Source organism: Panicum virgatum, chromosome 5N (assembly GCF_016808335.1).
Source record: "Panicum virgatum strain AP13 chromosome 5N, P.virgatum_v5, whole genome shotgun sequence".
Classification (NCBI taxonomy): domain Eukaryota; kingdom Viridiplantae; phylum Streptophyta; class Magnoliopsida; order Poales; family Poaceae; genus Panicum; species Panicum virgatum.
The window spans coordinates 8,460,539-8,474,365 of record NC_053149.1 but is presented as its reverse complement, the minus strand read 5'-3'; the positions used below and the strand labels follow the sequence as shown (position 1 = coordinate 8,474,365).

General features: G+C 49.7%; 3 protein-coding genes across 3 annotated transcripts; 2 read left to right on the top strand and 1 right to left on the bottom strand.

Moving 5' to 3' along the window:
* The first annotated feature begins 2,660 nt into the window (after positions 1-2,660).
* Positions 2,661-5,906, top strand: LOC120671955 (formate--tetrahydrofolate ligase). The gene is made up of 5 exons (XM_039952232.1): positions 2,661-2,937; positions 3,027-3,176; positions 3,654-4,829; positions 5,068-5,214; positions 5,287-5,906. Exons 1-5 carry the CDS (start codon positions 2,779-2,781, stop codon positions 5,560-5,562), a joined length of 1,908 nt encoding a protein of 635 aa, XP_039808166.1. The 5' UTR covers positions 2,661-2,778; the 3' UTR covers positions 5,563-5,906.
* Positions 5,907-6,137: 231 nt separating this feature from the next.
* LOC120671956 (60S ribosomal protein L26-1-like) lies at positions 6,138-6,874 on the top strand. Its single transcript, XM_039952234.1, has one exon. The coding sequence runs from the start codon at positions 6,235-6,237 to the stop codon at positions 6,706-6,708; it is 474 nt and encodes a 157-aa protein (XP_039808168.1). The 5' UTR covers positions 6,138-6,234; the 3' UTR covers positions 6,709-6,874.
* Positions 6,875-8,374: 1,500 nt separating this feature from the next.
* Positions 8,375-10,499, bottom strand: LOC120674510 (BAHD acyltransferase DCR-like). Its single transcript, XM_039955680.1, has 2 exons — positions 10,490-10,499; positions 8,375-8,715 (listed from the first exon to the last, which is right to left on the bottom strand). Exons 1-2 carry the CDS (start codon positions 10,497-10,499, stop codon positions 8,375-8,377), a joined length of 351 nt encoding a protein of 116 aa, XP_039811614.1.
* Positions 10,500-13,827: the final 3,328 nt, after the last annotated feature.

Genomic DNA, 13,827 nt, shown 5'->3' with positions numbered 1-13,827 from the left:
AAACCTTAAGAATATAAATCATGAATAACTCTCAAGTTGTTGAGTTTGAAAATGTAAAAATTATATGAATAGATTTGTTTTGAAAAATACTTTTATGAAAGTATACATATATCACTTTTTGATAAATATTTTTAGAGGAATAAACAGTCAAAGTTGTGTTTTGGAGACCGTGTCGCTGTCCTAAACGTCAGGTTTTTTGAGTATGGAGGGAGTATATAATAAGGTTAGTTTGCAATGACCTCACCTTATCTAACTCGCAAGATTGGCTGGGATGATCAGCCCACCCGCAGCCCAGGCGTTCGGCAGCACCAGCCCAGCCGAACGGCTGGTCAACCACCTGGTGATCGTGTCCCTCCTACCACGCTCGCACTCCCATCCGCTCCGATCCGCACGGCGCCCTCGCCCACTCCCGGTCGCGCTCGCCCTCGCCTTCGGCCACTCAGCCCCGCCGTCTTACCCGCCGTCGGCGTCGGCCTACCTCCGCCCCCGCCCCCGCTGCAGCAGCTCGTGCTGGCGGCGGTCGGAGGCACCGCTGCACCCGTAGCCGGCAAGACCCACCGCCCCCTCCCCCCGCCTGGCAGCCGAGGTGCGACGGCGGCGGCCGCGTCGTCTCCCCCCCCCCCCCCCCCCAACCCACTGCAGGTAAGTCCCTATGCGGAGAGCTCTCCCCTTGCTGTGATTGGTGCTTGGATCCATGTGTACAAATTAAGATGTACAAAACAAATCGGTGTCAATGAGGGTATGATCACGTGTTCTTAGGCTCAATAGATGGCATTGCAAGAGCTAGATTGTGGTTCAACACATAAGCACTGATTGCTGTTGATGAACACCACTAGTTTAGAGCTTGCAAATATTTTTTTTAGAAACAAGGTTTCCCCACTTTATTTCGATGAAACAAAGCACCGAGTGTAGCAAATTCTGTTACAGCAAGTTCAGCGTATTCTAAGCGCGCCCAATATCATGCAATAAAGTAAAGCTGGACAAGTTCGGAAGTAGCATTCTCAGTGCCTGGTGTCCTGACAGCTTCTGAAGCCTTCCCAGCTGACTAGTTTTGAGCTTGTGCGGGAAGCCTACGGCACTGGGTACGCCCTTTTTTTATTGCAAGAGCCAAAGACGAGAAGGCGCACTATACAAATTCAAGCACTGCACACTTCCTGAAATGATAACAGAACATTGAATCAGTAAATCTGAAATCATCTAGAACTTAGTGACATGTCAACTCCAAACAAAAACTAGATATACAGAAAAGCTAGTGTATTAGTTGAACCAGCTACCTCTGTTTGAACACCATGATGGTCATAGGGAATACTAGTGATAAGCTAGTGCACACTCTATTTGTTTCAGCTGGGGAATGGACAGAGAACGTCTGCAGGTACTAACTCATTTCTATTAGGAAATGAGATGGTATACAAGTATAGGAGTGATTGCTAAAGCATATACACATGTTGAATTTGTAAAAAAAATGATGTAAGAACTTAGAAACATGGTTTTTGAAAAAAAAAGTATTGATTAGTGACCAAATAAGAACTACGATGCTACTAAATGAGTGACCTTGCGAGGTGACTGAAGCCTAACAATACTAGGAAAGTGACATCTGAATGTGAATGGCCCCAGGAAACTACCAGCTACTAATGGGTCAGCCTGCAGCGATCAAACACAGGGACCTCAAACATGTCATATGCCTTTCATGTTGGTAGAAAGAAACGAAAAGCAGAAGTAGCCTTTTCAAAATATGAAACATCTAGGATTTCTGAGATGGAGATGGAGATGCAAGACCATATCTAGCATCAGTCTGTAAACCTATGAAGCTATGTAGTCCCTGGGAATAAGCCAAGCTGCATCTTGATTCAATTAATTTGTATTGATAATCAATTATTGCGAAAGGATGTGGAGATGCTATGAGATTTGTAACTTTTAGTCAAGTGTTCTGAGCTTTCTGTATTGACAGTCAATTTTCAAAAAAAAAGAGGACATATATGAACCCCTAGGACTGAATAAATATCAACAATGATCTAACAGCATATGACTTAGCATATGAATTATCTTGCATGTTGCCAAGACAAGAATATGCCAAAACAGCACAATGAATTACATTACTAGTACTATTTTCCAATACTATGACCTCTTGCTAACTCATATACTTAAAGGTGCAGAACACGTTTAGGGATTGCAATGCTATTCCCTTGACCAATTCATACTCAGAAACTAAGAGCAGTCTGAACTTGAATTGCACTTAAATATGATAGAACAAGAGTTAGCTGCGTTTAAATCTTTGAAAACAATAGTGTGTATAGCATAGCTGCGTTTAAATCTTTGAAAACAATAGTGTGTATAGCATGCAGTATCAGCAAAAGAACTGAAAGTGTTAATAATAGCACAAAGGTTGGACAACAATAACGGAAAATGTAACTATTGTAAATTCAGAAGAATTTGTAAGTAGCTAATATAAAGATTCAGCCTTGGATCATTGCTTACTCGAGTTTTCTTTATACCATACTATATGCATGATACTGTAACCTGAACCTCTTTTTGGCTCCAACTCGGGCTTTGTAGTTGCGTTCTGTACTAATCTGTAATGAACTACCAGGTTATGAAATGCACAGATATGGTAACATGTGTATCAATTGATGCCTAATACACTGAATGTTTTTCCCTATGTGCTTTGTTCCTTTCAGATTTGATCCACTTCCAGTGCTTCAATTTTGACCCGGCCACGACCAAGTTGTCGCGAGATTCAGCGCTGTCCTCGCACAACCGCCGCCGCCGCTGCTGCTGGAGATGCCGAGCCTGACGATCCGGAGGCTGGACGTGGCATCGCCGGTGCCGGCGGACATCGACATCGCCAATTCTGTCGAGCCGCTCCCGATCGTTGACATCGCGGCAGAGCTCGGCCTCGGGCCCGAGCACTACGACCTCTACGGCAAGTACAAGGCCAAGGTGCGTTCTTGATTTGGTCCTAGGTGGTGTCAGTGTCTCCTGCAGTTTGATCGGATCTTGACCCGCCGCTTCTCGTTTGCTGGTTGCAGGTGTTGCTGTCGGTTCTTGATGACCTCAAGGCGCAGCAGGACGGGTACTACGTCGTAGTGGGTGGCATCACGCCGACGCCGCTCGGGGAGGGCAAGTCTACCACCACCGTCGGCCTGTGTCAGGCTCTGGGCGCGTTCCTTGACAAAAAGGTGGGCTTCCTACTGCTAATTTTGCTTTATACATATTCTATAGTCCGATCGTCGATGGGACAGTTGATGAATTCGGCTTTAAGGTGGAATCTTGTTTCTGCCACTTTGGTAGTGAATAGCTGTGCATACATTGGTTATACTTGCAGCCTTTTTTCTCAAAGGCAATCTGGATTTATGGTTAAGTTAAATATGTAGGTCTGAGTAAACTTTGTTGAAACATATGGAACCATTAATTGGTGTTGATCTTTATTCTGTGTAACTTCCAGCTATCAATGCCTTAAAATCAGTTTCATTTTTACTGTTCATTCAATTCTGTTTTTTGATCTTATGGTTTGTGTAAAGCTTTGGGTTCTTATGAGTGGCTGCACCATTGTTTGTGTTGCTAAATTACTGTCAGTATCAAAGACAAGCATACGTTGCATACTGACAGAGAATTTGGAAATCATTTTATATATTGATTTATTGTCCTTATTATAGGTTGTCACTTGCCTTCGTCAACCATCGCAAGGGCCTACCTTTGGAATCAAGGGAGGTGCAGCTGGAGGTGGCTACAGCCAAGTTATACCCATGGATGAGTTCAACCTTCATCTGACAGGCGATATCCATGCAATTACAGCTGCAAACAATCTCTTGGCTGCTGCTATTGATACAAGGATCTTCCATGAAAATTCTCAGTCAGATAAGGCACTGTTCAACAGATTATGTCCAGCAAACAAAGAAGGCAAGAGGCGCTTTGCTAACGTAATGCTCAAACGTCTGACAAAGCTTGGCATTTCGAAGACAGATCCCAATGAGCTTACACCAGATGAAGTTAGACGTTTTGCAAGGCTTGACATTGACCCTGAGTCCATTACATGGCGACGGGTGATGGATGTCAACGATCGTTTCCTGAGGAAAATCACTATTGGACAGGGCCCTGAAGAAAAAGGAATGGTGAGAGAAACAGGCTTTGACATATCAGTGGCTAGTGAGATAATGGCTGTGTTAGCTCTTACAACTTCCCTTGCCGACATGAGAGAAAGGCTTGGAAGAATGGTGATAGGGAACAGCAAGTCAGGAGAGCCAATTACTGCTGATGATCTTGGTGTTGGAGGTGCCTTAACTGTCCTAATGAAAGATGCAATTCATCCCACCCTCATGCAAACTCTTGAAGGCACACCAGTTTTGGTACATGCTGGACCATTTGCTAACATTGCTCATGGAAACTCCTCGATAGTTGCTGATAAGATAGCTTTAAAGTTGGTTGGGAAGGGTGGTTTTGTTGTTACTGAGGCAGGTTTTGGTGCTGATATTGGAACTGAGAAGTTCATGGATATAAAGTGTAGATACAGTGGATTGGTACCACAGTGTGCTATTATTGTGGCCACAATTAGAGCTCTTAAAATGCATGGTGGGGGGCCAGATGTTGTGGCCGGGAAGCCTCTGGATCATGCATATGTGAGTGAAAATGTGGCCCTTGTTGAAGCTGGATGTATCAACCTTGCTAAACATATAGCAAACACAAGGAGTTATGGAGTTAATGTTGTAGTCGCAATCAACAAATTTGCATCAGATACTGAAGCAGAAATGAACGCAGTGCGGAATGCATCTATGGTTGCTGGAGCCTTTGATGCTGTCGTCTGCACACACCATGCCCATGGTGGTAAAGGAGCGGTTAGTTTCCTTTCCATACATTTTTAATTCTATGAAATATAGATAGCTAGCCCTGTTTAGCTGGAAACTCTGAATTGTAAATCTGCTCCATTGTCGAAACAATATTCATTATTTTCAACTTTCCACGCTGGTATGAAAGAGTTCACGGGTCCATTGTTGCCTAGAGTGGTATGGATGTCAGAACCGTGGGAATTAATTTAATCGTATAATTAGATTGTTCCATTTAACTTCTTTTCAGGTTGAACTTGGACTCGCAGTTCAACGAGCATGTGAAAGCCAATCAGAGCCTCTGAAGTTTCTGTATCCTTTGGAATCTAGCATAAAGGAGAAGATTGAATCCATAGCTAAGTTCTATGGTGCTAGTGGTGTCGAATATTCTGAACAGGTACCTCCTTTGTGTTTGAGATTTGATTCATTCATACCCTTCTCTGTTGACTTCTCTCTGACTTTGACACAGGCTGAGAAGCAGATTGAGATGTACACCAAGCAAGGCTTCTCCAACCTCCCAATCTGCATGGCAAAAACCCAGTACTCATTCTCACATGTTCCCTCCATGAAGGGCGCCCCAACCGGCTTTGTTCTACCGATAAGGGACGTGAGGGCCAGCATCGGAGCTGGGTTCATCTACCCGCTCGTGGGCACCATGAGCACAATGCCCGGCCTTCCCACAAGGCCCTGCTTTTATGAGATCGACGTCGACACTGCCACCGGGAAGGTCATGGGCCTGTCATAAACTGAAGCTCAGCTGGTGCCGTTTGGAGACCGGTCGGATCGCATTTGCATTGGAGTGGAATTGTGCAGCTACAGCATTTTGGGTCATTCCTTCCCTTGAGAAGTTGAGATGTGAATAATAGTAATAAGTATCCGTTCCTGGCTTCCAGCAAATGCAGTGTTACTGCTTTAATGGTAAACCCGGAGACTGTAAATGTGCTCAGACCCATGCTGTTTAGACTCTGTTCCTGTGTCCCATATCTCAAAAACTGCATCCCATCTCTAATTATGGCATGTCTACAGTGTTTTTTAATGAACTGTATTTGAAATTTGACAGTGATTTCTAAAGTGAGTGCTGACTGCTGAGACTCATTTGGTCTGACTGGCGATTGGGCTGCAGCCTGATCTCGAGGTGGGAACAGGGAAATAAGCGAGACAGTCCACAGAGAACGGCAAGGCGAATTGGTAAATGGACCGATTTGTGCAGCCTTTACGGCCCACAGAACATACTAGACAATAAAGAGCACTGACCAGTAGAGGTCACAAACTAGCCCAACAAAACGAAAAGAGCCTTGGCCCAGTAGCCCAGCCCAACAACCCATTTCGCCCCCTAGAACCCTAGCCGCCGCCGCAGCGGCATCCCAGGTAGGGTAAGGAAGCAGGAGCGTACCCCGCCGCCGCCGCCGCCGCCGCCATGAAGCGCAACCCCCGCGTCACGAGCTCCCGCCGGAAGTGCCGCAAGGCGCACTTCACGGCCCCGTCCTCCGTCCGCCGCGTGCTCATGTCCGCGGCGCTGTCGACGGAGCTCCGCCACAAGTACAACGTGCGCTCCATCCCGATCCGCAAGGACGACGAGGTGCAGGTTGTGCGCGGCACCTTCAAGGGCCGCGAGGGGAAGGTGGTGCAGGTGTACCGCCGCCGCTGGGTCATCCACGTCGAGCGGATCACCCGCGAGAAGGTGAACGGCTCCACCGTCAACGTGGGCATCCACCCCTCCAAGGTCATCGTCACCAAGCTGAAGCTCGACAAGGACCGCAAGGCGCTCCTCGACCGCAAGGTACGCGGCCGCGCCGCCGACAAGGCCAAGGGCAAGTTCACCGCCGACGACGTCGCCGCCGCTGCTGGTGGGGCCGGCGCCACCGGTGCCTCCCTCCAGGAGATCGACTAGGCGCTGCGCGGCGGGGATCTGATGGTGGTCGTGCTGCCTTTCCCTCCTTATCGCTCGCTCTAGTTTTGCTATCTATGATTATGTGGATTTTATGTGTCTGAGATTTGAGATATGAAGTACTCGTTACATGGTTAATCATTTCACTTCGTTGATCTTATCTTCTAAATGGTTGATTTGCGCGACTCCATGATAACCTGCATCATCATTTGTTTGTCAGTATCATGCTTGTAGTTTATCATGTAGCATGTTGGTTTAGCACGAATTATGCGTTTTCTGTTGAAAACAGTACGCTTTGATTGTAGTGTTATGTTCTGCATCGGGGAATGTTGTTTAGGTTGAATGGTGATTCCCTCTTGGTAGAAGAGTAAGATTTTTATCTGAAAATATGTTTTTGTTTAGGGTAGTCTACTCTGTTTGCAACAATTCATACTCTTTGATTAGCCTTATTCGTGTAAGATCTTGTAGACGATGTGAAAGCCTAATACTGCTCTGCTTATGTGTACCTGATATGCTTGTTGCATATCTAGTGCGGTAACATTGTACATGCATAATGCTTATGCATCATCAAATGCTGGTTCTTGCTGATAATGTTTTTGGTTCAATTGTAATCACTCGATACCTCATGAGCTCTTGGTTCGCATATGACATAATCCCTCAATTGCTTGTCTTGTCCATGTATCTCTGTGAAAGATTGTCCTGTACAAGTACATACTGCATAGCCACTGCGCATGGTTCGTTGTGACCTGATCTTTTCCATGCAAAGGTTGATTGCCTAGTGTATCTGATGAAGGTGCGACTGTTGATACTAGCTTGTTTCACCTATTTTGTTTAGCTTCTTATCACGGCTTTCATAGTTTGTGCATTTTTTTTTGGCTTACAATCGCTTCTACCGCGCCCGGTACATTCGAGTGAATAATAATCGTCGTTTGTGTTTCACGGCTGCACCTGCACGCCATTTCGTTTGGCTGATCTGGTATTTGCTTCTGTCCATCCATGCACTCTTCTCCTGGTCTGCGGCTTCTCCAACTGTCAACCGAAGCTGCTAATACGTCATCTCCTTGCTGCCGTGAGCTTGTGCTTGTGCTTTGAAAAGTGATTAGGGAATTGTGGGAATTTGTTGTGGTAAGTGCAACGATGGCCTTGGAGGCCGCAGTGGGTGGGAGCTTTCATATATATAGAAATGTTCTAGATTTCCATATCCATATATATCGATATATATTCTATCAACATAGTATGTTTATTGTTTATATATAGTATGGTTGCACCGGCTCTAGCTAGACGGCAGCTATATTTCCATCCGCGTGTGTGTACATATACATATATATAAGGCATAGTTGCGTGTTTAACTTATTATTCCTTAATTTTCACGCTTTGATTCACCTTCCAATATAAGAGCAACTCCAAGAGTAACGTAAATGAACTTGGTTAGGTAAAAACATAGAAAAACCTACAAAAACTGAATCCAACAGCTTAGAGCATCTCCAAGAGTTCTTGTATCCTAGTTTGGTTATCTAAAAAAATAGAAACTCACCCAAAAACTAGATCCAACAGTATAGGTATCATACTCTCTATTGTATCCCGTCACTTAAACCATCCTCCACGCTGGGCAAATTTGCCTCGCCCCCATCCGTCCGCTATCCCCCCCCCTCCCTCCCTCCCGCGTCGGTCAATCAATTCTTTCCCTTGCATTGGCTGCCACCGCCAGAGGAGGAGGACACAGCTTGTCCGGCGTCATGGCCGCCCAGAACTCTTTGTCCTGCTCCAGCTGCGCCATGTGCTCCGGCGTCAGCACGAGCTCCGCGTCGATGCTGCCGCCGCCCAACCTCCTCGGGTACAGCGACGCCTTGCCGTCGAACTTGTTGGCCCTGTCGCTGCGCGCCGCCAGCGCCATCCCCCACCCGAAGTCGCAGCCATACATGTCGAATCGCGGCGAGCTCCCCAGCATCACGCCGCTACGGTCGAAGTAGCGCAGCGTGTAGACGACGGGCTTGGCCGTTGAAGCGTCCCCTCATGAGAGAAGACTTAAAAGTGATACAATATCAGTCCCAGGAGGCTGATAAAGCTTTTTATTACATCAGATGGTACATCACCTTACAACTCTACGCGGAAGTGGGCAGTGAAGCGCCACTATCGCGAGGATAACAACTAACACCCACACAACGATATTAACTACGAAGAGGGGGTCATCAGAGTCTTGCGCCATACGGAACTTCCTGCGGGTGACCCTATCCACAGGCAAGGTTGGGTGCAGGACGGAACCTCTACTCAACGTCTTCGGGAACGAAGTCTGGATCTTCCTCTGTAAAAATTAAGAATGGAGTGAGCACAAACGTACTCAGCAAGTCCAACCACACCCACGGAGGGGGTATAAACAGAATATAATGCACAGGATAAACCAAGGATAAGGCTATGATTTAATTTGCGGAAAGCTAATTTTTATGCAGGAGTTTATTTGAAAGAAAGGGGTTTTCAAAAGCCATTATCTTGCACTGAGTAACACGTAGGGTTGATCCACACAGGATCCCCGTTTTAAGTTACTACCGGACTCCTCATCCGCCGTAGCACACGGCACAGCTGCCGGACACTTTTCCAAAACAACTCACGCCAACACATCCTTTCCCAGAAGAAACACTAGTTGTGCGACCAAACCGTAACTCGTCTAGTACCGTGGGCACGGCTATTCGAATAGATTTTTTCACTCTGCAGAGGTGTGCAACTTTACCCACAAGCGGGGTACCACAGCACGATCACCTTAGTGTCGGTGCAGATCCAAACAAAGTCATTACCCACCTTAGCTAGACCTGACTAGCCACCACGGGATCCATCAAGGGGTCATCGACCTATCACCGAGGTTTAACCGGGGCATCAGTCACACAGAGCTTATCCCTTTTTCTTGGTCACCCGTTGCTCTCAGCTCTCCTGATGGCTATCAGACTAACTAGTGGGGTTTATGCTAAGCCGTTGCCCATACAGCGGTCGAGTGGTTTGCACGATAGTGGAGTTAGGCAAGATGACACACCAACTCGGTCCTTAATTGTGACAAGATGGATATCTCCCTTCCTTGCTCAACCACACAGGTTCGAGCACATCATTCGGCAAATCACACAGAAGTGCCATCCATCCCATCTAAACTTATCTTTTGAAAATTCCACATTTTTTCCTTCCCACACACTCACACATTTTCCCTTTATAAAACAAGTTGTATCGTGTATAAGGTCCTAAGCGTTCTAACAGCGATTAACGTCCAAACAAATCACATTCAGACATTAATCTAGGTGGTCAAGGAATGGTTATAACAAATCAAGGGGTGGCTATCCAACCATGTTTTCAACAGGCAAAACATATGCAGTTTTATAAAACAGGCCAGTAGGTTGTGTGTTATAAAACTGGGACAAAACATGCATCAAAGGATGAGATTGAACTTGCCGTCTTCAAAGCCTTCCAGGAAATCATGATCGAGGTACTGTCCTTCGGGTTCGGGGTCGCGGAACTGGTCCTCGTTCACTTGCTCGCAGTACTGCTCGTCGACAGGTTCTCCCTCGTTCACACCGTGATCTACGACGCACACAAGCAAGCACACAATCAAGGAAAAGAAATAAAGGTTTTATCACTGAGCTCGATTCGGAAACAATTAAGATATGAGGATAGGAGTAATATTTTTGGGTGGTTTTCTAATGGCATGGCCAAAACTATGTTAGGAATGGCGTGGTAAAGTTTCAGGTCGATCAGAGATTGTTTGGCGCATGAAATGATAGATTACAGGGAGGTTTAGGGGTTAAACCGGGGTTCATGGGCCTATTTGTAAATAGTTTTGGGATGACTGGGGCTTGTTTATAATATTCAAAAATGTCCGGGTCACTCTTGGAAAGAGCAGGGATCTATTTAGAATTATTTTCATTTAATGGAAGGGTTAGTTTGCAAAAAGGAAAATGGGAAGGGTCTCTTTTGGAAAAAGGGTTATAAAGGGGTGGGGCTCTTAAAGGAATAGGGAGAAGGGCAGGGGGTTTGGGCAATTTTGCCCTTCTCCTACCTCCCTCCCGAACAAAACAGAGGAGGGGGCGTACGGCAGCGCTCGTCGCCGGCGAGCTAGGGCGAGGCGGCGCTCGGGAGGAGGGGAAAAGGGGCAGGATGACGCGAGGAGTCGATTCCCCTCCCCAATTTCAGAGGAGGGGGCCCGCAGGGAGGGGTGCGACGGCCATGGCCGTGGCGGGCGGGCGGCGGCCATGGGCTGCGCGAGCAGGGGCGGCCAGGGGCGAGTGCCCGTGGGGAAAAGGGAGAGGGAGGGCCAGGGCACCTACCTCGGCCCTTGGCTCGAGTAGGGAGGCGGCGGAGCGGGCCGGCAACGGGAAGCAGGCGCGGCGGGCGGAGCAGGCTCGCGGCGGCGGCGCTGCTGCTCGGAGGAGGAGGGCGCGCGGCGGTGGAGGTGGTTGTGGAGCTGGGGGAGCGGCGCGGGGGCCTCTTTATAGGCCGAGTAAGGTGGTGGGGAGAGCGGTGGGCCGGTGGCCGCGGGGTGGTCGGCCGCCGAGCTTCGCGGGTGCCTTTAATTGCATTAGGCCGCTTGCGAGTGTCGCGGGGGCGGCGCGCGGGTGGTGAGGCCGGCTCTGGACGACAAGACGGCTCGGGCAGGCGCACGTGGGAGAGGGCCGGCCGCTGTGCGCGAGCAATGCGGCTCGGCGGCGAGGCGGGGCACAGGAAGGCGGTGGCGGTACTAGACGGCGGGTGGCGCGGCGAGCGGCGCGGTCGCGTGGGCAGGGGTGCGCGTCGAGGCGGCGAGGGGGCTTGGCGTCGAGGCAGGCGAGCGGCACGGCGGTTCAGCGAGGCGGGGTGGCAGGGGGCGGCCGGCGTCGAGCGCGCGGTGATCGCGACTGAATGCGCACGCGCGTCGGTCGGGCGTGACGCGCGGAACGAGGGAGAACAGGGAGACGGGACAGCGATTGGATTCGGATGTCGGGACAGAGATTTGATGGAAAGGGTTCCGGGGGATTTGGGGAGCTCAACGACGAACCAAATTTTTGAAATGATTTTGAGTAATTTCTTTAGGTGAATTTTTGGGATGTTACAGCCGTCCACACCGCGACGCGCGCCCGGATGTCCGCGTCCGTGTGCGCCACCACCGCGCGCCCCACGGCCGTCGCCGCTCTCCCGTGGCCGCGCTCCAGCAGCTCCCCTGCACGCACCGCCTCCGTGGAGATGGCGTAGATGGTGTTGCCGAAGTACTCGGGTGGCAGCTGCGGCCGGAGCCACGCGCGGTCGTTGATGGCGGCTCATCCTTGCTAGTGCTAGTGTTTGGTTTTAGATAAGCTGTTGGATTGCATAGGTTTCTTGTTAGCTATTTTGTTTTACATAATAGCTAAATTAGGATTTTAGCTACTCATAGATACAAGAGCTTGAATATGCTCTTAGGCAAACATCCCCGTTAACTATTCCACTATCCATTCCCGGTCTCTCGGAAGGTAAAAATACATCACTCGCTCCGTTCGGTATCTGTCTCGCGCCTCGCTCCTCGCCCTTCAGTCCGAGCTCCGACACTGCTCCTACGCCGTCGCTGCCTCCCCCACCCCCACACTCCTCGCTCCATCCGCCTCTGCCTCCCACCCCTCCTCTATCCCTCCAGCGGGCGGCGGGATCCGGGCGGCGAGCAGCAGGAGGACACGGCGGGCGTCGGGATCCCGCGACGGATTGCAGACTCCGGTGGAGGACGCGGCGGGTGGATGCTGCGCGGGGGCGGCGGCCGATTCGAGGCCGCGTAGCTCCTCATGGCGGGGGCGGCCGATTCGGCGGCGGCGGCGGTGGCGGCCGATTCGAGGCCGCACAGCTCCTCCCGCGCGGGGACCTCCGGCGCGAGCTCCCCCTCGGCGGCGGCACCCTGTTCCACGCGCCTGGCTATGCGGCGGCGGCGGCGGGAATCAGGAGGAGGGTGGCTGTGCGAGAGGGACGACGAGGGTGGGGAGGGGAGGACGGAGGAGATGACGTGGAGGATGGTACACTGACATCCAAGGCCCACGGTACGGAGAATAGATGAAGAGTGGGATTTAACTAAGCTGTTGGTTCTCCGACTCTTTGTTTAGTTTTTTATTTGTTTATCTATTCTTTTACCTAATTATTTAGTTAGAAATTTTACTTAATCTGTTGGAGTTGCTCGCAGAGCGATTTAGCGAGAGGCAGGGACTACACCCCGGGTTTGGACAATGGTGAACTTGCAGATCATCTACGGCGCGGAGCTGATCAACCTCCAGATGGAGTACCATGACAAGGTCCGGGACATCAAGGAACAGATCAAGACGAGCACGCACATCCCGGTGGCCTCGCAGCGGCTCTCCCTCGGCAACCTTGAGCTTGAGGACGGCAGATCTATCCGGGGCTACAGCAACATCCACGACGGAACCACGCTCCACCTTGTCTTCGAGCAGGGCGACAGTCCTAAAGGGGAGTCTTGTCTTGGTTGTTTCAAGACCAAAAGATCATCCAGATTGTGTTTGCGGCGATGATTGAAGCAATCTAGCTACTTGGATGCCTAGCTATTTTTACTGCCGGAACCTATTATCTGAAAAAAGCAGTTTTTACTTTACGCCTATTGTATAGTCTAGCTATATAGCATATAATAAATTAGTACGTACGTGATGCAAGGGATTAGTATATTACAGAATTGTAACATTTGCCACCAATATGTTTCTACTTGGATATGACCGGCTTGCGTGAGTCGTTCGCTTTGAATACCGTGTGTTTGGGTACCCTGACACGACTGTGCGGGGGTGTGCGGCCTGGCCGTTGTGTGTACGGAGCCCATCTCCTGTCTCCGATGAGGCGCGCGATGAGCTAGGCAGCGTGATGAGTGACAACTGAGAAGAGGCTGTGTTCGTGCTGCTGCTTGGCAGCTACAGTAGAAGCCAGGGTTCACAGGTACCGCGGCGAACCCGTCCGCTGCCATATGGTGCGTTTCGGCGGTTCGCTGCTGCGATGGCCATTATCAGGGGTGCGCGGTGCGCCGCCCCTGACGAGTTGGAGGCGCCGCCGCCGTCCGAACGGCAGCAACCAGGCAGGGAATACGACCCGAGGTGGGACGCGGTCACGCGGACGTGACAGCGGGCCTTCACCTCCGGCCTCGCGAACCCATGACGG

Coding starts and splice junctions, on each gene's coding strand:
- LOC120671956 (XM_039952234.1), top strand. CDS start 6,235: ATGAAGCGCAACCCCCGCGTCACGAGCTCCCGCCGGAAGTGCCGCAAG.
- LOC120671955 (XM_039952232.1), top strand. CDS start 2,779: ATGCCGAGCCTGACGATCCGGAGGCTGGACGTGGCATCGCCGGTGCCG. Junction 2,938..3,026: donor ACGGCAAGTACAAGGCCAAG/GTGCGTTCTTGA, acceptor TGCTGGTTGCAG/GTGTTGCTGTCGGTTCTTGA. Junction 3,177..3,653: donor GCGCGTTCCTTGACAAAAAG/GTGGGCTTCCTA, acceptor TCCTTATTATAG/GTTGTCACTTGCCTTCGTCA.